This window comes from Apostichopus japonicus, chromosome 8 (genome assembly GCF_037975245.1).
Source record: "Apostichopus japonicus isolate 1M-3 chromosome 8, ASM3797524v1, whole genome shotgun sequence".
NCBI lineage: Eukaryota > Metazoa > Echinodermata > Holothuroidea > Aspidochirotida > Stichopodidae > Apostichopus > Apostichopus japonicus.
In genome coordinates, this window is record NC_092568.1 from 33,559,615 (window position 1) to 33,584,142 (window position 24,528).

Sequence of the window (24,528 nt, forward strand, 5' to 3'; positions counted from 1 at the left end):
TGAAAACCATGTTTTACACAATATTTCAAAAACGATAGATGTCATATTTAGTATGTTGATGTATCAGATCTAATTGTACAAGAAGCCTGTTTTCATTTCAGGACAGCTTGTGTCATTGTGAATTTATGGTTTTTCACATCACACTGCTTTTCACAGTAGAAATACTAAGATCAAGTACGTTGTACACCATCACTATACATTACATCAGATTCATGAAGAAAACTGCTCATGTTACATCATCGAAACCACGATGTATTTTTGCAATTCCGGTTCATTTACACAGCCTATTTTTACCCAGGGTTCAATTATTTTTTCTTGAAAAAAAGTAACTTTCAGTTTTATTTGATTTTGACACTTTGAGTGGCTACGTATGCCTATTAGATATTAACACACAAATTAACAAACAAGTTAACAATTAACATAGCAAATTAACAAGTGTCTTCTCTCACCTGTTCAACTACCCTAAAAATATATGCTGATCACCTTTCATATTGTCTATCAAGATATTTACTGATTTATATATAAGTCTAACATTGAAACTGGGAGCAGGCATCATTTTTAAGTAACATGCAGGCATGAGCTTTTCCGCGAATTCGTGGAATATCCGTGATTTCTTTTCTACCTCCGAGATTTACACCTCTCAATTTCTGTGAATTTCTAACAACATCGTTGTATCATTGGATCCGTCGTTCGCATATTTTTCATTACCTATGGATATCCAACCTGCAGGGAGACAAAAATTATTACCCTAACACACTGTAACATATGCAAACTGGAGCCTATATTGCAATTTTTGCAAAACTCTGTGATGTTTTTTTTACCCCAGGCTCATCCCTGAACATGTGAAAGGATCAACTCAAAGAACTTGTTGACAAAATTATAACTGTAGCATAGAAATATGGTCAAGTTCTGATAAATCGTAAAAATCTTTTCTTATCCCTTTGAGATATGTTAGGTGTTGGTTAAGGGTCTCACATGCAAAGTTGTGCTATCATTTCCATCATTTTAACAACATTAGTGTACTAAAGCTTACATTTTGCCAACATATACAACTTAATGTGCATACTGTTTTTTTTTCTAACATCCATGTTTCTTCTCCTAAAATTTCTGTTGGGGGCACTCTGCAACCTTCCCCTCTCTGACTATGCCATGAAACAAGGCCAGTGCCTTAAAACAGATGAATAGGAAAGTTTATGCACAGAAGACCTTGTTACTTACTAAACAGTGATTTTCTCAGCGTTTCAAGTTTATCTCTAATCTTCTCGGGGTGTGGACAGAGTGAAAACCAAGACCTGTAAACAGCTACAATTGAATCCATCTTATGACAATAAACTTCCTTATTATAAACTAAGGCAGCATCGATAGATCTTTTAACCAGTAAGACTTGGTTACCATGGTAATATCAGTCAACTAGTAAGAAGTAACCATAATATTAATATTAAACCCGTTTACAACATCGACCTGGTAGACCATGAAAATATTGATTAACTAAGAAAGCTATAAGGGTTGTAGTTACCATGGTAATATCAGTCAACTTGTAAGAAATAACCATAATATTAAACCCATTTACAACATCGACTTGGTAGACCATGAAAATATCGATTAACTAAAAGCTATAAGGATCGTGGTTACCATGGCGGCAATATCTATTAACTATGAGAACCTAGTCATCCTGTTCAGCTTAAATCGTAAGTTTTTCCTCAAATTTTCTCATTGGCAGAAAATACCATTCGCAGAGGTTTGGTCCAAGAGCTTCGTTTCCTACCACATTGAGCTAATCCAGACCGGTAAGGTCGGGCTATGTAAGATCATCGTCGCACAGGAACAACCAGTCAATGGCAACAGTTCGGCAGTCTTGAATCTGAAAAATACCTCCGAGGTAAACTTGGTCAAAACTATCATTTGCTTCTTTTTTACAATTTTTTTTTGAGTATATATTTTGTTTGGAAAGTCGACAGAGAGCAAAAATGTCAAAATAGATAGTTAGTTCAATACCACAACCATGCATATTTCATGGTAGGCATTTAAATATCAGAAGCCGAAGAGAGAAAAACAGGCTGGAGAGGATATTAGTGTGTCACATAGATATAAAATGAACTTTATTCAAAAAATCGATCAAATTTAACTATTCCATCAGGATGAAATCTTGTACATTTTGTTCAATAGCCTTTCATGATATTTTCTTACCCTATCGTCACATGCAGCTTGATTTTGGGAGTCGAGCGGTCGGGAAACTCGAACGTCAGCTGACACCTCATGCCATAGCGGTGGCTCCCCCCGTACCGGACCGGTTACCCGAACGGCACAGCTCCGACGCTGTCCTCCTAGAGGGGCCGAGAGATGTAGATAAACCGCACTTTGCCTCGCAGAGGAGTAACAGCGACGAAGAGCTTCCGTCAGGAGTGCAGGCACTGTTGCCGTTCTCCGTCAAACAAGAGCTAGCCAAGGTGTTAGACTCCGCCTCGGAGGGGAAGAACTGGAGGGCGTTCGCCATCGAGATGGGCATCAACCACACCGTCTGCGAGGGCCTGGCCGGAAAAGTCAGTCCCACGATGGACGTGTTCAAATACTGCGAGTACGTCGATTCGACTCTGGACGAGGTCAAGGAAGCGCTTCGATACATCAGGAACGAAGAGGCGTTCCAGATATTTGTGAATTACGCCACAGAAACGTGAAAGAACGAGGATATTAGAAGAAAACATTGACGAGATTTCTTTTATTTGGCTTTCTTCCGAATGAAATCTCATTGCACAGTATTTTGGTGCACTTGAAGGCTATTACTTAAAGGTAATGTCAGTCATAGATTATTTTGAATATACAACTGTAGCATGAACATTCCTAGATGAATGTGAGTACATATTATTACAGAATCAAAAGCTAGCCCAATATTTGATAATACACCATAGCATCAAAGATCTGCTAAGTGTGAGTATACACCATAGCATCAAATATCTGCTAAGTGTCAGTATACACCATAGCATCAAATATCTACTAAGTGTCAGTATACACCATAGCATTAAATATCTGCTAAGTGTGAATCTACACCATAGCATCAAAGACCTGGTTAGTGTGAATACCATAGCACCATAAACCTGATAAGAGTCATATGCCACAGCATAAAAAAATCTGCTAAGTGTGACTATACACAATAGCACCAAACGTTGGTAAGGGTCGATATACTGTACACCATCGCATCGAAAAACCTAGTAAGTGTGACCATACAATAGCATCATAATTCTGGTATATGAATGTACGCTGGGTTATGTTATATGAAACAATGTTTGTGTGTGTGAGCAGAATCATTAATTACAGTTTTGCTAACAAGAAATAGAACCTCGCAGTTATCAAAGTCAGATATCGTCTATTTTGATTATGGAGAAAATGCATTTATTATGCATTTATTGAAGATTTTATGACCAGCTGAAATAGGTTTAAAGGTCCATAATAATAATAATGTGACATTTTTTTTCTGAACGGATGTGTTTAATTACAATCTTTGTTTAGGGATTTAACGAGGGTATGAATATCATTTGCACTACAACTACCAGTAGGAAGTTTATAAAAAATGTATGTTTGGTTAAATCTTTAGGAAAGATTTATTAACAATTTTTTTAAAGGATCTTTGCTTTAATATCGTTAACATAACGAAGTGCCAACGTGCCATGTTTAGCAGATGAAATATTGATATCGCAGCTTTCCAATATTTTTGTATTATGAGCTAACATTTGTTTTCTAATTTGAAATTTTTTGGCAATAAATTCAAGAGCAGTTTTACTTTCTTAAAACTAGAGGACAAAATTTGAAATGAAAATTACACTATGTAGAGGAAACTCTAACAGCTATATTTTTTATTGAAAAAGAAGAAGAATTTTTTATCTTCATTTTACCAAAACAACAAATTTGTGTCTTAACATTGTGCTGTAAATTTTTAGTCTTTCCACAATGTATGCACAAGTCCTCCAGTAGCCTATCTGCATCCATTGAGGTGCAATTAATTTTAGATTATTTTCTACTTTCTTGTTTTACTTTTGAAATAATTTTTTTAAATAATTAATTAAGTTTTGAATTTATGCAGCCATTATGGCAAAATCGAAAGTGCAACACTGATATTTTCAATCCAATGCTTGTAAAAGTCTCTAACAGTACCACAAATAAACCTGTAGATATTCATTTTATCACTTCATAAGATAGATAGAAATAAAAAAATAAACAATTACTTGCAATTAACATCTTGCCAAGTAAAACTGCAATTTTAAAAATTGCATCGTCTGCATGAATTATTGATGTAAATATAGATGTACATATTTATGGTAAGCAGTATCTGTTCAATTTGTCAATTTTCAAAGAAGACTTACTGAAATTTTTGAACCATAAGTTGAAAGCGCAAAGTCTCGTGAGAGTACAAAGCATTCGATTAGCTTGGATTTGTGACTGGAGAACTTAGGCTGGAGAGAAGGTGGTTGTAGCCTGGACTCTAATTAAGTAAACTGTATAGGGATATTCTGGTGGTAAGCAGTGTAAAACTTGAATCGAAGAGAAAAATATTTCTGAAAACTTCCTCTTAATATCTTACCTCTAACTCTAGATATGGTTGATTGAGTATATCCTTATTTGATTGGCTAAACCTTCCACTACTCCAGGAAGGTAGTTCACAGTAGGTGTGGGCAGGGGGGGTGGGGTGAGGGTCTGTGATGTCATCTTACTTAGACCGTTGTGATCTTCTTGTTGATTTCTCCCAGAAACCTGATATCATTTGGAATGTTTGCTTCTTCGCTGTTTAATTTCGTCTGTTTTAAGAATTTCATCAAAATGTGTATGATTATGATTGTTTTATTTTTTTTTATAAAAATATTAATCATGATAATAACAAGCAACTTGTATAGAGCAATACAAGATGGCTTCAAAGCGCTTTTTAAAACTTCCATAAATTATATGAAAACATCTAGGAGTAATAAAAAATACAAGAAAAAGGTCCAATATATGAAAACAAAATACAACATAAAAATATCCAATGTGGAGAAGCAAAAGGAAATATCTGAAATACAAATATGAAACAACAACAAATATAAAGGGGTCATAAACAAAATAAAAGAGAAACCACTATTTATCAAAAATCATATACACATGAAACAGGATAAACCAACTACAAATATTGCACAAGAACCTAATAACACAATCTCAGTTGTCGCAACAATCACCAAATAATAATTAGGCCAGATAGTTTCATCTCTCACAGAAATGCAGCCGTAAACAGATAAGTCTTGATTATGGATTTGAAAAATTCCCTGAGATGGTGCATGCCGAGCGAATATTGGCGGGAAGTCTGTTCCACAAGTTGGGACCCTGCAAAAGCGTAGGATCTATTGCTGTAGAATTTTGTAGAAGAAATTAATCATGCTAAGCCGACAATCTTAAGATGCGTGGGAGGGCTCGTACCTAGCTAACAAATCCGATATGAGTACAGGTGCTGTATCGTTCAGTGCCTTGAATGTAAGCAGGACTATCCTCATTTTCCTCTGTGGATAATTGATGGAAATACTATGTCAAGAAGATCAAACACATTCGCAGCTGAAATGTCCTAATGACATTCATTCATTCTGCTGTTGTCTGAAGCAGTTGAAAAATATCACAAAATTTGACAAATTCATATCTTGGCGATTAACAAAATGCTATGGAGATGTGGTCATCGCCTAAAGATTCAGAAAAATTGTCAGCAATTTTTTTTTCTCTAACCAATCAACTTCAGATATTTTCATATGTGATATGTTTGAATTAAAACTTAAAGGATGTCACATATTTAAGCAATATTTGTTGTGACTTTCATACCTATAGTTGACAAAGTCACAATGGCTCAGATATCACATATTCTGTTTTTCTTTATAATTTGATGGGAGGGGTGCGGTGGGGTGGGGGATGAAGGGTGGGGCATAGTCTCTATTTTGTCTTCGATCTTTCTATATATCATGATTATTTTGACATATATTAAACTGTGTATGAATTATTGATGTCTTTGAAGAAGAAAGTGTTAAAACTTCACATCATATAGAAAGTGACTTCTTATTGTTTATCAGAGTGATCTGTCACAGGAGTCTGATCTGTCACAGGAGTCTGATCTGTCACAGGAGTCTGATCTGTCACAGGAGTCTGATCTGGTCTGTCACTCATAAACCAGGTGTATGGTATTTGTTCTCAGTAATGAGTGACAGATGTTGGACTTGAATGAATAAAAATTTGGAACTTTGCCAACAAGAAGTTGTAACAATTGAGGCCTAGAGAACAGTTACATACTTTTTCTTAATACTTTTTTTTTTATACTTTTTATATTCCATGGAGAAGTGGTAACATATATGGTATTATTTGGCATCACCACACAATTGGTGCTATACCTCTAAAAGCTTCCGAATTAATTAGCCAACAAAAGAATGGTTCTTTTGTTTATCTATTTGTACTTTAGCGGTTTGTAGAATACTCAAGAAATTGAGTGAATACTTTGATCAAAGTGTCGAAAACATTTGTCTTGTGTTTGTGGTTGCCTGCAGAAGGTAATTTAAAAGGACACCAAAACAATCCTTGCAAATATAATTATTATTATTATTATATTAATATTTTATTTGTTTGAAGTTCTCCTTCATTACGTCTTTCTTCAAGAAGGGAAGATAATAATTTAAATAAGGTATAGTCAGTGACTTTGTTTTTAAGAAGTTTAATATGTATGAGAAGGTATAGATTCTTGTATATCTGTTTCAGCGATCTTTGATATTTTTTATCAACTATAACTTATTTAATTGTTAGATTTGGTACTGAAATTACTGAAACAAATAATCAATTTTTGAAATGTTCCCATTTATTGTAATAAAAACATGTTTACATGATAACATTTTGTATATCTTATAGTCTTCTTGTTTTGAATCCTAGAATAATGTAGTTGTTATGTTGTCATTAATTTAAGATGCATACTCGGAAGTTTCGTAAGGAAAAGAGGGACGAATAAATTTTAACTATAAAGAAATTTTCAATTGTTCTCAGAATTATTTTCTTTATGAATTTTATGACCTTGTTAAAACTGTTGAAATCATCTTCACTTATGATAAAGAACAATTACAACAACAATAATAACAACAACAAAAACAACAATGTATTTAAGTTTCACCCACATTTCTTGAAGGAAGATTAACAAAACCGGAATACGGTACCGGTGTCTTTTGGTGTTCTCGTTTCATTTGTCCACTATCTCAATTTCAATTGGCATCTTGAAAAAGCATCCGAATCATTCAACTTTTTGGTTTACTGGTTAAGAAGAGTCATCCAAGGTGCGTTCTGGGCACTAAAAACTAGACAAGGCTGCTCGACTCTCGACCCCATATATTGAGACTGTATTCTTCTTAAGGGAATTGATACTACAAAGGAGGCTTAACCAGAAGCGGAAATGTCATCAATGCTGCACACATACCTTTACTGCGCACGTAACTAAACTTGTGCACGCACGTAACTTTACAATACACATAACCTTACTGCGCGCATACTTTGACTGCGCACGTAACTTTACTGTGCACATAACCTTACTATACACATAAGTTTACTGTGCACATAAGTTCGAACATGCACGTTCGATCCGGATCATCATCGAACGAAGTTATTTCCCTAGTGTGTTTAATTAATGGAGCATAATATCATCCTTTTAGACTTGCACGTTTAATTTTGAAAGCATTTTAATGCATGCGCTTGGATTTTTCCTAATCTTTGCCATTTTGACGAATACGTGATCGTAATTACTGGCTAGCCTATTTTGAAATAACAGAGTGGTCACATTGCATCATAATGCACGATTCCACACACAAAGAAACTGTTTTTTGTGTACTTATCTTGATTGCCTGATACCAGGAAATTGCATCTAACACTATCTTATTTCAAAATTTGCCTGGGAGGAGACCCCCCCACATTCCCTTCGTCGAGGCTTCGCGCATGAGACCAGAGGCCCCCCCCCCACTTTTTGTAAAACCCTTGATCCCGCGCGCCCTGCTCTTGACCTATGCACCGGCCTTGTCAACACTCAATGCAGATAGTCAGCATTTAAACATTCTCAACTTGAAGTTACTGTTAGACTTAGCTACATATCCTGTAAATGGAGACGACCTTTTCCACAATTTGAAAAAGGCAAACCTTTGACAAAGTCCCCCCACCCCCCAAGAAAAAATGCCATCTTTTAAAGACTTAACAGGTCTTCAGAAATTTCTTTATAGCCTACAATGATGCATTCGCAATCATTTACAGAATGCTTGCACGTGCATAAAGCGTTTGGTGCTTCAAAGTTTCTCTGTACACTTACCCGCACTCTTACACCTCACAGAAAATCAATGTTGCAACAGAGGCTGGGAAATCTCAGCATCCTGTCATTTGAAATGGATTCGACTCTTAGTATCATACATGATGAGGTCATGAGGACTTTCAAGCACCAGAGTAGACGTCTTCTGTATTGTTAGAATCCTTAACATTATGTTTAAAAAACTGTAAGCTTAGTATTTAAAAACAAATAAAGTAATCAAGGGTGGAATCCCTTCCCTAATACTCTCTGCCCAAGGAGGTGCCCTCTTTTCAGTGTCGGTCCCCCCACCCAATTTTGAGAAGTCCTGGCTACGGGCCTGGGCACTGCAAGGGGTCTTGAAACAAGCAGTGCATTTGACGCTTCGGACTAAACTATCGCGACCTATGGCGCCTCAACCGTGCGGCGCCTCGGTCGTCCGCATTTCAGCCTATACGCCTATAAGATAATCGGCCATTTTGTAGCGTTAAAGCAGCTATGTTTGTGTTTTGTACCAACTCTGTCTGATACAATCAGTACTGCCTGTGTGACATGACGATACCTTAGCTAAATCGTGGATGGCTAATGAGTGGTGGCAGCAGATACAAATGCATAAAGAAATAAAGTGGTCATACAAAATTACTGCAAAATTCGTTTCAATGTATTGCATTTTCTTGGTTTACCTATGTTACCCCGCCCTGTAGTTCCCAGCATGTTGAAAATGCGCATTACTATCGTCACACAAAGTTTTCGTCGGTATCCTAGTATACCAATGTACATTATAAGCAATTACTCGCACAGAAAATCCTTTTTGTGCGTGCCGTAGCGTATTTCACTCACAAATCAAAACACGATGCCCAAAGTATTCATTCGATAAAAGGTAATAAGTAATTGCTTCCATATCTGAGCCTGTTAGAAGTATTTTGGTGAGAAAGCTGATCCTGCAGATTATTCCCAATAATTAGAGATTATTAGAATATAAACTCTGAGATATCTCGATTCATGTCTACATGCAGACATGTTTCAACATCGATGACCATAATTTGACTCTAGCATATTAATTCCATATAGCGATTGTATCAAACAAACCAAGTGTTCTCCTTCAAGAAAATTGTCCGGAAAGCAACAGAGGCTCATCTTCTTCAAGACTTCCGTTATCAAAGAGGATCTGGTTAGTGTGGCTTGGGTGTTGCAGAGCATGAATGAAAGCACATATAGTGAAAAACTTGGGGAAATTCATGCATGCAACTTAAGAACCCTCATACCGCCTTCCAGGAACAACACAAGTAAGCTGTTAACAGGTGGCTAAAGGGGTTTGTTTACAAGTGAGTAAAACTTTTGACAAGTGACTAAAACTAAAACTTTGACAAGTGACTAATACTGCAATACATTGAAACGAGTTCCCATAGCTAAATATCTCCATGGTCGTAGGAGAAAAAAATATTAAGTTGGCTATGCATAGTCAACGTGTCAGCTATCATGTGAGGGGTACGGTTTAGCTGGTGAGAACTTCTACAAGGGCTTGAAGACCACCATTACTTTACGATTTAGTGTGTAAGTCAAGGGGACATTTATGTGGAGTATGCTACCTTTGGGGTAAATTCATATTACCTTTGGAGTATGGAACGCCAAAAGGACCACAGTGACATGTACCACTACTAATTTGACATGTACTACTACTAATTCGAAGTGTACTTCTACTAATTTGAAGTGTAATACATGTAAAATGTCGCGTACTACTACTAATTCGAAGTGTACTACATCTAAAATGTCGCGTACAACTACTAATTCGAAGTGTACTACATCTAAAAAGTCACGTACTACTACTAAATTGGAGAGATGGCGCTATTCACAATCTTTCCGAAACCATGTCATCGAGTTGCGCATCTGCATTAAAATAATGATGAAGAAAACATATTCTTCAATACTCTGTTGATTCAAATGTCTATTTTACAGCTTGGTCTGTGGCAAATATAGAAAATAGCATATAGTTTGGCACAGCTGGGGAATCAAATGCATTCTTGACATTTCAATGACGGGGAAATTGCTGCTTGTGAATAATAGTGTGTATAACAATTTTAAGAGTTAAAAACTGAAGCTACATTAAGCACATTCTTGGGGATCGATGGTTCCACCTGCTGGGGCTTCGAAATCTTGTTGCTTTTCCACCACCGGATTTTTATTTTTGTGATGCCCAATGGTCACAGACAATGGTGATTATAGTATTAGTAATGTAGGCAAGGATAAGGGGAACATTCAGGAAGACTGACACGTACATATATACTCCTAATCCTACGCATACTAAGCTCTGCATACACACATTACTGTGCCAAAATCTAAATTTAAACGGTAACGTATATTTGGGCTCTTAAGTTATGCTCGGAATTAATCCATGACCTAGTACTATAGTAGGCCTATATTCAGGCCCTTTGTAGAACACCTAAAATGCATACGGTACTAGACCTGTATATAATTTAAACAAGTAGCAGTTTTGGAATATCATTTAAATTAAACACTATATCCTAGCCGCAGCCTGGCCTAGCATATAGAAAAAGTCTAGGAAGCCTAACTTTAGCTCATTAACAGTAGCACCTCACCGGTCTTTTCTGAATGTAAAGCAGCATTTTGCGTTTGGGCGCCGTTTTCTATTTTTTTGACATGTCCATCGAGTTTTATACATATATATATATCAAATACACCAGTTTTTAACTCTTAAAATTGTTATACACACTATTATTCACAAGCAGCAATTTTCCCGTCATTGAAATGTCAAGAATGCTTTTGATTCCCCAGCTGTGCCAAACTATATGCTATTTTCTATATTTGCCACAGACCTTAAAGGTATAAACTGTAAAATAGACATTTGAATCAACAGAGTATTGAAGAATATGTTTTCTTCATCATTATTTTAATGCAGATGCGCAACTCGATTACATGGTTTCGGAAAGATTGTGAATAGCGCCATCTCTCCAATTTAGTAGTAGTAGTACGTGACTCTTTAGATGTAGTACACTTCGAATTAGTAGTAGTACTCGACATTTTAGATGTAGTGCACTTCGAATTAGTAGTAGTACGCGACATTTTACATGTATTACACTTCGAATTAGTAGTAGTACATGTCAAATTAGTAGTAGTACATGTCACTGTGGTCCTTTTGGCGTTCCATATTGGAGAAGCTCAAGGCATTTGACTAATAATGTTACCAAATATTAGCACTTTGCAACAGATCATCATGAATAATATCCTACTTTTGAGTCTGAGTATACCAGCTAAATGCATCTTATCATCAGGACGACAGGACTGTTTGACGTCACGATTTGTACAGGGCGGGAAACTCATCACTAGAGTGAGAAGCGATTGGAACTGATGCGAAGTGAAACCAGATAAATTAATTTAATTGCTTTATATATAGTACTGTCGCAAGGCTAGGTAACAAAGTTATCATTATTATATCTCTCTGTTGTGGGTGGATCAAGTTGTTAGGTTTTCGTGTCCTGGCTCTGCAGGCTTCAGTGACTTTTCCTAAAAGTATTTTTCTCTGTGTCTCTTATCCAAGATGTTTATACTAATGTTTGAAGGTGCATTTGCTCGACTGTAATCCTTCCGATTATCACACAATATGGAAAGAAAACTGTGGTTGTAACTGAGGGCGCGCTCGAACAAAGCTGTATAGAGACCCGATAGGGTCTCTAAAGCTGTACTCAGTCGTATCAATATACTGAATACCATCTTTTGCAGGCTATAGATGTGTGTCTTTCTTGTCACACATCTTTCATCGTAATAGATCTTCGTTAGTACAACCGAACTTAAATCACCATGACGTCATTTGGTGACCTCTAGGTCACACGCTCTAATCTTTCAGTCAAGATGGATTTATTGGTTTCATCACCTCTGCCATTATCATCGTATAGAAATAATAAAGCATGATATATGTCAGCTTAATTCATATACAGAGGAATGTAATAGCGTTTATATATGTTGTTCTTCCGATGGCCTGGCCTGGCTGCCAGGATAAATATGACGTCATCGGTAATATTATGATGCTAAGTTCAAACCGTCTTAAATTTCAGTTCAATCAGTGTTGTTTACGTTTAACGATGGATGTCTTGATGTGACTGGAAGCAGACGTTGATATTAAATTTTGAAGTACGTATTTTGTCATGAGCTGCAATGTGACATTTTCAATCGATACTATATAGATATATACGTTGGGCCCTCCCTCAGATAAACAAACGGATTTTAGCATAGTATTAAGAATATACCCAACGCGTTGAGTGAAATAAAGTTCTTTAATGTCATAACATGTCACAGTGTGGTATTTTCACTGCTGAATGAACGATATGACCTTCTATTTAATGATTATAAACCTTCTTGAAATCGACCGACCCATCAGCCCACGAGCTTCTTTCAACATCGTATAATGAGATGACTGTACTTTACCAATGTCAACTGTTAGGTCTCGCTCCAGCATTGATTTGTGTTATTATTTATTAAGAAAACCATTTCCTTCTCGATCCTAGGGGTATTTGTACTGGTATTTGAATGCTAGGGGTAGTTGTACTGGTATTTGAATACTAGGGGTATTTGTACTGGTATTTGAACACTATAGGGGTATTTTTTACTGGTATTTGAATACTAGGGGTTTTTGAACTGGTATTTGAATACTAGGGGTATTTGTACTGGTATTTGAATACTAGGGGTATTTGTACTGGTATTATAATACTAGGGGTAGTTGTACTGGTATTTGAATACTAGGGGTATTTGTACTGGTATTTGAACACTATAGGGGTATTTTTTACTGGTATTTGAATACTAGAGGTTTTTGAACTGGTATTTGAATACTACGGGTATTTGTACTGGTATTTGAATACTATAGGGGCATTTGTACTGGTATTATAATACTAGTGGTATTTTTACGGGTATATGAATACTAGGGGTATTTGTACTGGTATTTGAATACTAGGGGTATTTGTACTAGTATTTGAACACTAGGGGCATTTGTACTGGTATTTGAATACTAGGGGTATAATAGGGGTATTTTGGAACGAACTAGCATAAATTATAATGCAAGATTAAATACTGTTACCCTCATTTAAAGGGAAAAAGACTCGCCCCAAACCGCGTGCTGCCCTCACAAAAAGTGAATTTTCCGTTACCTGCAAGTGCCTGCAAGTTGTCTGCAAGTTTTTTTTTGTCGCTACACAATTATGCAGACAGTATACAAAATGTGACACCTTGTTATCTTTAGCTGGACCTGATATGTCCCTCGCTGCTGATGTACACTGTGCTGTGGGTATTGTACTTGTACTCATATCAAGAGGAACTCTACTTGTACTTTCACTCATAACTATACCACTCGTACCACTAGTCTGCCATATGTCTATGGATTTAAGTTTATAAGTTTTGAACAGTTGAAAGGACTTAGCCCCACAGCCTTAAGTCTCGGCAATCTCTTGAACACTAGGTCGGGAGCCTGAGCCGATATATTCACCCTATGCACAGTGGACAGTCAAACAATGTTTTAAAAGGCTTGATTTATTAGCTTCTGTAGTTGACAAGTGGATGTGAAATTGTGAAGTGTAGTTTAGGCTTTAGAAGGACTGACCTATTGAGGAACATTTGTATTTGCCTTCAAATACCAGTGGAACTCCTGGCCTGCCGCATACACGGTGTGTTGGTGTATACAGAACATATTCCCAGTAAAGGCTATTCAAACCACGCTTTGATTTCACTACATATTGCAAAGTACAAGCACTCTTTTGAACCTTACTCCTGAACATATTAAAAATGACAAATAGTAAATACTGAAATTGCGAAATCACAATAATCATTTTGAAGAACAATACCGCGGTGTCTATATCGCCTCTGAAAGCATACTTGGTCCCAGTGCTGTAATGATACTTTTCCTCTTTAACTAACTTACAAAACATTAATTAAACAAAACAATGTTAAGTCAAATAGTGGCTTATTTTTTTGTCTCTCAATTTTTTCTGCCTTGTGTATACTGAACACTATTCATGATCATATTTGAATCGATAACATATTAGTATACTCATTAGTACTCACTTCACAATTACTTAATGCTTTGTAGTATTCGAACTCGTACCCAAATCAAGAGGAATTCTACTTATATTCCAACGTATATTCATGCGCTTGTGCTCGTGCAACAAGTCTGCAATATGCCTAGGATTTATGTGTTAATTAAAGCAAACTATGAAAGCCACAATGTCTCTGCACTTTAATATGTACATTTCTAAACTGTGTGAGAAACCTAAGCATATATTTATGGGACGCGAAAAGGGTCACTTTAATCTGACGGGTGCATTTCAAATGTCAACATTGTTCTGAGACAATTATTTTGTGAGGTTTGAAATCTCCTGTTTTTTTGTTGTTGTTTTTTTTATAAGGGGGGGGGGGCGTTTGAGGACTGAGATATGAAATATACAACATGTGTGTAGGTCTACTGCAATTAACCCAAATTCAACTTAACGCGCGGCGCGCGCGCTTAATGTGGAATGCTGAGAATTATTGTCCATGCCTTTTCCGTCAGTGGCGTTTTTGCGGGTATGCCCTATTCTGAATTTACTACCTAGGACAAACGCGAATCTTGATTTTATATGCAGTGCTAGCAATTTTTTTTTTAAATTTGATAATAAATTAAGAACTTTCAACCCATTTCTCAACACATAGATATAACATAAGGGATGTCTAGCATATCCAGATCGATTGAATACACCGGGAGCTTATAGTTTTAACTAATATCAAACTTTCAGTCTGTGTCTGTACATTGCTCTATAATAAGGCATCGATTGATCGACGCAATATCGTATATCGTCCGGTAATTCGTCGCTATTTGGCGGTGTTTGTAAAGGTCGGGAGAAAGCAGAGCTGTGAGCTGCTTGTGTTATCCAACCATTCTGTGTACACGCTACAATGGCTTCGTAGGACGTTTTCCAAGTTCTGATGACGTCATGATGACGTTCCCATCGTAAATAGCTCTCCTTGAAAGGAATACCAATCATGCGAAAATATTTCGGCAGTAAGATATCCGGGTAAGTAGCCAACTCATCCCCGTCAATGACCACAGGGAATCGCCCAGTCTGTTCGATGACGAACTTCCATAACTTGTAAGATTTCTTATACAGTTCATCTGAGGGATAAACATCGACGTCATTAACAATGTTAAATGTCTCCCTCTCCAGTTCTCCAACCTCGTTCATGAACGCGTTCTTGTATGAAAGAAACATATTGCGTGGATCCCTGATGATGAAGGTATACTGGAATGCTTTGTTAGAGGGCAGAGAACGATAGTGGCCGTCGATGGCGAAAGCAGAGTCTTTCACGAAGATTAAATCTTTGCCATATTCATCAGCTTCGAGCTGACTCTTGACCCAATCGTATCTGAAAATAGGTCAATAAACCATTATTATATGGGTGTCAATTTCATATTTTAGGCCGATTACGTAATCGATGGCCATTCAACCCCCCCCCCCTCCCCCCGAGAGATCACCACCTCCACATTACGAGGAAGGAAGAAAGGAAGAAAGAGCATTCATTCTCATTTCACGTCTACAATACAGACGATCTGTTGTTCTTTTCAAACAAAACTTTTTACCCGGACCTTCTGGCAACTGTTCAACAGTTGGAGGGTTCACCAGAATTCGCTCGAAATCTCAGCAGGCTAAAATTTGCTTAAGTTTTGAAATGCCCAAAGCATGTTCATAACGTCAAAAGGAATTGTATATGCATTATTATATATTACATATAACTGTGGAAATGCATTACATACAAAAAAGTGTAACGTAACCAGCATGACTAGGTGGGCAATACATCACTTTTGGGGTGGGAATGGGAGAGAGTGGGAAGTTGGGGGAAAGGGGGAGGAGTGTGAATGGGAGGGGGGGGGGTATTACCACAGCTATCCTAATTATATAATTTAGAATGAGAGATAAAACATTGTCCATGTTTAGTTTTGCTGTGGACACATGCACACACTTGAATTATACAAGCTCTTTGTGAGGTGGTTTGATGATTACTAATAGTTTATGGCAGGTTTGCCGGATGTGGACAGGTGAAACCGTAGGATTAAATTTTAAAGCGATTGAGACGGGTTTCCAAATTAACCCAGCGGTTAATAATAATAATAAACAGTTCTTATTAAGCGCCCGTAACAGAAGTCTCAGGGCGCTTTACAAATAAAAAGGTCAAAAAATACATAAAAGAATACAAGTCAAACACACAGCAAAAGAAGCATATGACCGAAAGATAAAAAGTAAAATAGCACACAAAAGGACAAGGTTAGTCTCTAATGCTGCATAGACAGACATCCATATCTCACTAATTTGTGGACGACACAGTTTAACGTCATCAGACATTGATTGGAAAGATGATGTCATTATCCTATATAGATGGCATAAAGAAAACACTAGACAACACGCTTGTGGTTTCTCGTGGAAGTTTCCGTTTTCGCAGGCAACAGTGTTTCAGGTTTGAAAACTGTTTTCTATAATGATGATGTAAGAACAAAAACACACACAGAGAAAGAGACAACAAAACACCCAGTTATGACAGGTTTAAAGTGATAAATATAACGCTGAAAACCCCACTTGCCATTTATATAAATGTTGGAAACTTTCCCTGATATGTATGATAAATTAATGCCCTAAAATGCTGGATTACAAATCCAAATCCATGTTGACAATGTTACTGAAAGTTCCAATTTTTTTCGATAGAGTAAGTTATCACCCAAGTAAGTATATCAGAGAATACAACCCTTCCAGAAATTCCAACATATCGAAAACGTTTCGTATCATCGTACGTACTGAGATTTGATAAAGTTATTTTAAACTGATTCATATAGCGTCACCCACCACCTTCTTGGGCTGGTAACGTTCCTCCCGTCGTTTTTAATATCATAATCATATTTCGACAAGAAGCGTAGGGACTGTGTTGTGGTTTGTGGTGACCTCCTAAAGCATTTTCCCAGACTTAAAACATTTTACAATTTTAGTGCTCGGAATATTTTGAAACAATCAGTGACGTGTACAGGATTTCAATGGGAAGAGCGGGCAGGGAGGTGGGGGGGGGGGGGTTCACCCCGATTGATTCAGTACGGTAATGGAGCCAAACCTTTATGGATTAAGGGCCAGAACCGAAACAAGAATTTTACGAAGGTAGGATGTGGTCCTGTGATAATTGAAACCGACTTGCCATGTAGGGGCTCTGGCCAACCTCCCTTCCCCGCCCCCGGGGAATAAATCAAACTTGCACATTCTCATGCATTTTTAGACCATAAATGAAGTCTTCAACTGGCTCTAAATTCAACTTTTTAGTAAAAAACTATATTGATTTGTTTCCTGTAAGGTTGAATAGGTTTGGTTTAATTCTCCCCTGGCTGTATGTAAAACCTCCCCCGACTGAAGCATTTCCCACGACTGACGATAGGAGTTGAGGGACGTGGTCCCCTGCCCCCTCCCGCTTGAGGGTCGGAGCATCCAGAAAGGACTTTTGCAAAACTAATGATAAGAAAAAAAGAAATAAAACCCAGCAATTTTAGGTCCCTTATAGGCAATTCGCATTGACCTTTACCTAAAAAACATGATAAAGATGTTGTGACAATGAAAATGTAAGGCTGCTAATGTTGTAACACTAATGCAACACAGATGCCCGTTGCATGAAGGGAGACTAACATTACAATCAAAGCCAGTTGTTGTAAGTTACATAAATGTCTCTTTCACAAAGCGTACCCATTATCGAATCAAGTGTCCCTTAACATCAATAGATACGAAGCAAAGTAACGGTCACACCAGTAACCGACTTAAGTTTCGATTCCAAACATCGGGGTATGAATATTAACATTCCCCTGGTGGTTTGGAATAATAATAATAATAATTTAAAAAAAAAATCACAATATATCCATAACCAGTGAAAGCTTTCTGAAATTGGCGATTGCCATTTTAGGTTGCATTTCTGTACTATAGGCCTATACTCAGGTTCGACGTTATGTAACTATATATAGGTCACTGTACTATGTTATGTGTAGCTTTGCGCTGCGGCTCGGAAGTAATATGATTCAAGTTAATCTGTTAACAATGTCAGAGTACAAACTGCGCATAAGAGAGAAACGCGTCGTATACAACATGAATCTGAAATATCTGACACTTGTGAACGAAATATCAAAGATTTTAACGACTTCCTCAATGAAAGAAGGCTTACGATCATGTGAACTCTTGAACTGCATAGCCTATGCGCTATTTCGGTTAGAATTAGCAAACTGATCATATAATTTATTCTGACTTCATTAGTCAGTAGTGTGCAACCTCAAGATTCTAGGCACGTGCTGCAAGCATGGCGTTCAAAAGAACACAAGGTTTATTTTGACAGTTCATCACGTATATATATATACACACGATCACGGATGCGATGACCGTGCTTTGGTTTTGGTTTTAACGAGTTTGGTTAGAATAATAATAAACGTAGAGAGCTCCTAACATTTAACCTGTGTGTGTGAACAGTGAAGCAGTCTAATGTGAAACTACGTTTCAAAAATATATTTATTACGTCTATATGATTTATTTATGTAAAACAAATAATGATAACACAAACCTAACAATTAATTTACACCTAAATTCCCCATATGGCTTCCCCTCAGCATATATATAGGTTACGGCTACTATCAGAATGACCTAACGTACTTTTATATCTTCAATTAACAGTGTAAAACAATTAATAAAGCAGAGCTTATAGGTAGCGGAAAGTCCTAGTTTTTCTCTACAAACTAATTGTACCGAATAATATTTTATATCCTCTAATTTTCCTCATTTTTTTTGGGGGGGGGGGGGGGGGGAGGTGGGAGTGTAAATTTCTAAAACATGAGATCTCAATATTAAAAATGTTTAGATGCAACTTACAAGGCCTTGTAGATGCCATTTCCGGTGAATCTGGGAGGCATTTCTGGTAAAACTTTCTTGCTACGCTATATGCGCCAAACGACGGTGGCGCTCTGCTTAGATAGTGTCATGGCGGTGCCTTATGGGGAACGGCCCACCACTAAATATATCTTAAAACAGGCCCTGACATATACGCACATTAAAGCTGAACTATGTAAGAATTGGACGATACATAATGTTTCTCGATGTTCCTCAACTGCCCCCCCTCCTCCCTTGAAATGCTACCTAGGCTACGGCCCTGAAGTATCTTTATTTTACAGGTGTTTATGTTTCCGATAAATTGAATGGGCCCATGTACCCATTGGTGCTTTTTAAATGTACTTATGATAACATAAGTGAGCATGTTTTAGACACCTGTGTAACAAGATCATTTTATTCTTGTGTGCAAAGTTTAACAATGTTTCTGTCTTTGGATTAACGTTCAATTTTTACGCCCTAAATGTACCCCCTGATGTTAAATAGACAAATCTTTCTTAATTTTAGCCTAATCACTGGTCGGATGTGTACTGTTGTTAAATTTCAGGGACCAACCAGAAGCCAATAATATGATTTCTGGCCCGCCGGGGCTGCGCCCGTAGACACAATCAGGGGGCCTAAGACAGGTGTCTGGACTCCGCCCTATAGTATAAGGCTTTGCGCCAAGGTGTTATCGGTGTGCACCCTGCAGTTATATCCATGTTTGGTAATTTATGCCCCCTCCCCCAACCCACTTTTCAATTGGGATTGACGCCACTGAGTGGCGCAAATATCGTGAGTACTAGTTCAAATACGGCAGCGCCTTGCCTGGGTAAAACTTATAGTTGAAGCCGAATGTCACCCGGGCTTCAATGAGATGCTTAGTTTCATCGCCTTGACTATAAGCCTTCACTTCTGTGAGCCCCCGTCTGTTACGAACTATGAAATTATAGTTGCGTTCCTTCTATAGATAATCTGAGTTATAGGAAAGATTAAGCTGAAACACACGCACACCTATACGCACACACACATCAATCATCAACAATAAATAATAGGATAGGCTATATACACTGTCTGTCTGTAGGTTGTGTAGGGGGATATATAGCATTCAAACGGCTTGCGGGGAGAATAAAAGAACAGCCAAGCATAGGTTTTCAAAATTGTTTATCGGAATGCAAACGTATATATAACGCCGCGATGAATAAGAGGCACTCAATGTATAGGAGCTGACACTGATGTGTAAACTAAAATGGTTACACTAACTAGATACTCAAGTGTGACGTGTTTCTCTGTCTTTTCGAACATTATTATCTGTAATTCAGTAAGTTTAAAACAAAAACACGTTTCAATTGACCTAATCAAGAAGAAAAGAATTTCAAGATTGAAAAATTAATTCACTTTTTTTGTTACGACTGGAATAGGACTAAACATGTCAAGTTGATGGTAAAGCTTTGATAGTGATACCAATTAAGTACAACCCGTGGCACTATCAGCGTCTTATTGGTTTTACAAACGTGGGTGAGGGCATGCGGGGATGCGGATGGGAAAAGTGATGGTGACATCGGTGTCTTTTTCAGTTTGCTGCAACTTAAATTTACAAGACAACTGTTACAACGTATCAAGAAAAGGTTTCTATCATGTATTATCATACACTACCGAGAACGAACGAATTATATTTGTTTGGAAGAAACTCCCTGTAAAGCGGAGATGGAGAGGAGGGATTTACGAAGGAAATTGTAGAAGTTGTTTGGCAACAGTACTTCTTTTAACTTACCGTACATTAAAAACAGAGCAGTTTGAATTAAGTTCGCCACAATCTGATTGTATCATACATAGGGACCGCCAGCTGGAGGCATGACCTCCATGTAATTTTTAAAGTAGGCGTCAATTTCAGCATAACTGAATAATTGGTTTCTCGCCACCCCCGCCCTACCCCACCCCCCATTACCATCTCGCATCTCAAACTACTGAACCAAATTTACTTGCGAAATTATCTAGTGACAAACTCCATTCACTATTCCCCATAATTGTCAAGTGGGAGTTAAACGCCGTAGTTACGTCACAATAATTAAAGGAGACCCCCCCCCCCACACCCGTGTCCGACTAACTACAGACTCGTGAATGGAAGAGCTATCCAGTAGGTTAATTGCTTGTTTACTTTTTACGTATATTATGTTCCTAAATTCCTAACCTTACGTTGAAGTCACTATACAAACCAGTGGCGTAGGAAGCTACTTTTGAGTGGGGGGGGGGGGGGGCTGAAGACTGATGGCCGGCCTGGGGGAGGGGTCTAAGGGGAGGGGGTGTCCCCCTCCCCTTTGGAATTTTTTGCATTTCCAGGTGGCCTCAGATGCAATTTAGTCCAATATAGCACACTTCAACACCCACTCCATTTTGTAAACTTAATTTTGTATTTTCACCTGGCCTTAGATGCAATTTGGTGCTCCAAATGAGATTTTTTTCTCATTTGGAAATGAAAAAGGGGTTTTCTGACTTGCGGAGCGGGGGGGCGGAATGATACTTCCGCCCCTCCACATTTTTCACTGGGGGGGCTGGCGCCCCCCAGCCCCCCCGGTTCCTACGCCCTTGATACAAACGTCTGTAGTGAAATTTTGCTTGTCTACCTCATTGATATATTTTTTTTAGTTAGGACCTGAATATTATATATTGATTTCTCAGTAATACCATCCGCGGGGACTAATGTTATCAACATTTTCAGTCAGGTGCATCAAGATTGTGTAACCATACATACAAACACACTACGCCTACCATAACGCAAAAAGCTTGTAGAACTTGACCTTCAAACATGACTTTGATATTAAAAGAACGAAAATTCAACGAAGTCAGCTTGTATACTGTAATAAGCCGCCCCTTGACCCCCCCCCCCCCCTCCTCCATCCTATATCTACGAATTATCCAGGTTAACCAAGAACGATTTTAATAAAAAAATTATCATTACTGAACTGGTTCATATATATATATATATATATATATATATATATATATATATATATATATATATATATATATATATATATATATATATATATATATATATATATATATATATATATATATATATATATATATATATATATATATATATATATATATATATATATATAAATGAAAATCGTAATGAGTTGGAAAATCAAGAACAGTGAAAAAACTTCCAGCCTCCACCGGGATTCGAACCCGGGCCTCCCGCTATATATATATATATATATATATATATATATATATATATATATATATATATATATATATATATATATATATATATATATATATATATATATATATATATATATACTGTATACCGTAGATAAGTTGACTTAATATGTACCTACCGAAACTGTCTCCAATGGTAGCCTCTTCCCCGCGGTGTTTGCTCCAGAATAGGTCGCATTCTCTCCAGGCCCTCCCGAGCCTCTCTCTCCATCTGCTCACGGTCACTATCTGGATGAGTCAGCAGCTCGTTATGGTAACTGTACAGGTAAGGCTCATACCAAACCTGCACATTTTCTACGAAACTCATGCATTTCACAAACACAGTGGAGCGAGACCTTGGAATGGACCAGAGGAACACCCTTCTTGGACCATCCCGACCAGCCCCTGGTAGGTGGTGGTCTTGGGCGGTAGAGCGGGTATCGACAAGGTTACCTGCAGTATGGGGAGTTAATTGCACATCGGATGACATGGTGAGCGTCTCGGTCTATAGAATGTAACGTTCGGAATGGTGAAACGATCTGCCTGCCATGCACCTAGTGATGTGAGTTGAATTATTGTAACGTATGCGAGAAGATGACGCACAAACCACACGGGACCCATGCGGTTTGTCTTGGTTAATCAAAACAATCCACTTTCTTTTAATTAAAAACTTCTTTTCCCGAGTTGTCGCGGTACGAATCTGGTTTAGCGGTTTACCGCCTCCATGACAGACATAACAACTGCGGTGCTGTTGTGAATATGTATACGTAGACTGTTGTATGTCAAACTTAATCGCTATAGTTCAATTGATAACAAAAACCTTTTCTTCAAATCTCCAGATTGGTGAATGTCGTGCCCGGATAAACAACACTTTATGACATTCTTCAAATTGTACTCCGATCGTCTGCGCTTTTCTCTCTGTCTCCACCTCCTCCTCTCTCTCTCTGCCAGTTGGCGTCGCTGTATCAACACTAATTGGTTTGATTGTTTTGCAAGTTACAGCTATCATCGTGTGGATGCAATGAAACTTTGGCATAGTTACCTACAATTTCTAAACGACACCGTTGAATTACTCACCTAACTTTCTTTATTCGTAATCTGATCCTGTGAACGGTATTTACCGCTCGGATGATCGGCAGCAATTATTCTCTCCTTTCTCATTGGTCAATGTTATTTCTCCCGATGACGTTTCCGTTCCTGATGACTGCACACCACGTGTCCAACCTTTGTTGATACAAATCCGTTTTGAAGGCCTCAAGCACAACCGGGAGCTCTCTGGCACGATTTACTATACAAAATCATGGCATACACTAACTTGTATCTCGTGAAACTCACTTGACGTCACGCGATCGCCATGACTACCAGTCTCCGGCGATCATCACAGTCTCAGATGTATAACGGGACTGGGGCTTGAGATTAGATCAAGTTGTTTGGTTTTGGAGCACAGTCACTGCCTTGGGTGACCTTCCCTAAAATGTATCATGTAACAATGTATACATCTTGACAGGAGCCATAAACAGACATCACTATTGCAGATCAATATGCTAGGAAGTCAAATAATGGTCACCCATGTTCAAATTGTAATTTTTAGAATGTTTAAATGGGGGTGGGGGCGGGGAGTATGTGACTGGGCCCCACAATGTTTTCATTTTCCTCCCCCTAAATGACCTCGGGCATAGGGCCTTACCTCGACCTCCCCCTCCCGTTACCTTGTCAGACCTTTCTCAGTCTAGATATTGTATTTTCTCAAATACTTTCGATTACTATCATGTACTGCCATTTGTAAATCTTTGACGTCATTTCGTATACTTACATATACACCAAAAATCAGCTCATACTGCCTCAATCGAACAAACAAAATAAACAAACTCTAAGGCTATCGACATTCGACCATCAAGAGAGCTCGTATATGTGGTTATCACGTGACAATGATCACATTCTTCCACGCAATACATATTGGTCACATTCATAGATTGTACCTATACAGGCCTCACAGCATGACAATATATTAGTATCTCTGCTGACATTTAAATGAGGATACAAGGTTTGATATATATAAATAGATGTATGAATCAACTGTTATGGAGTTTTGCACTCTATAACATATAGGATACT

General features: G+C 37.8%; 2 protein-coding genes across 6 annotated transcripts in view; one reads left to right on the forward strand and one right to left on the reverse strand.

The window, feature by feature from the left end:
• LOC139971671 (uncharacterized) overlaps nt 1–6,354 on the forward strand; it is a 58,788-nt gene extending 52,434 nt beyond the window's left edge. For all 5 annotated transcript variants that reach the window (XM_071978338.1, XM_071978339.1, XM_071978341.1 and 2 more), the window contains 2 exons: nt 1,721–1,879; nt 2,205–6,354. In XM_071978338.1, the coding sequence (XP_071834439.1) occupies nt 1,721–1,879; nt 2,205–2,675 (630 nt within the window). In that variant the 3' untranslated portion in view covers nt 2,676–6,354. The remainder of the gene's footprint in view (nt 1–1,720; nt 1,880–2,204) is intronic.
• A 7,464-nt stretch (nt 6,355–13,818) lies between these two features.
• Nucleotides 13,819–23,856, reverse strand: LOC139971675 (uncharacterized). Its single transcript, XM_071978352.1, has 2 exons — nt 22,554–23,856; nt 13,819–15,700 (listed from the first exon to the last, which is right to left on the reverse strand). The coding sequence occupies exons 1-2, from the start codon at nt 22,901–22,903 to the stop codon at nt 15,061–15,063; spliced, it is 990 nt and encodes a 329-aa protein (XP_071834453.1). The 5' UTR covers nt 22,904–23,856; the 3' UTR covers nt 13,819–15,060.
• Nucleotides 23,857–24,528: the final 672 nt, after the last annotated feature.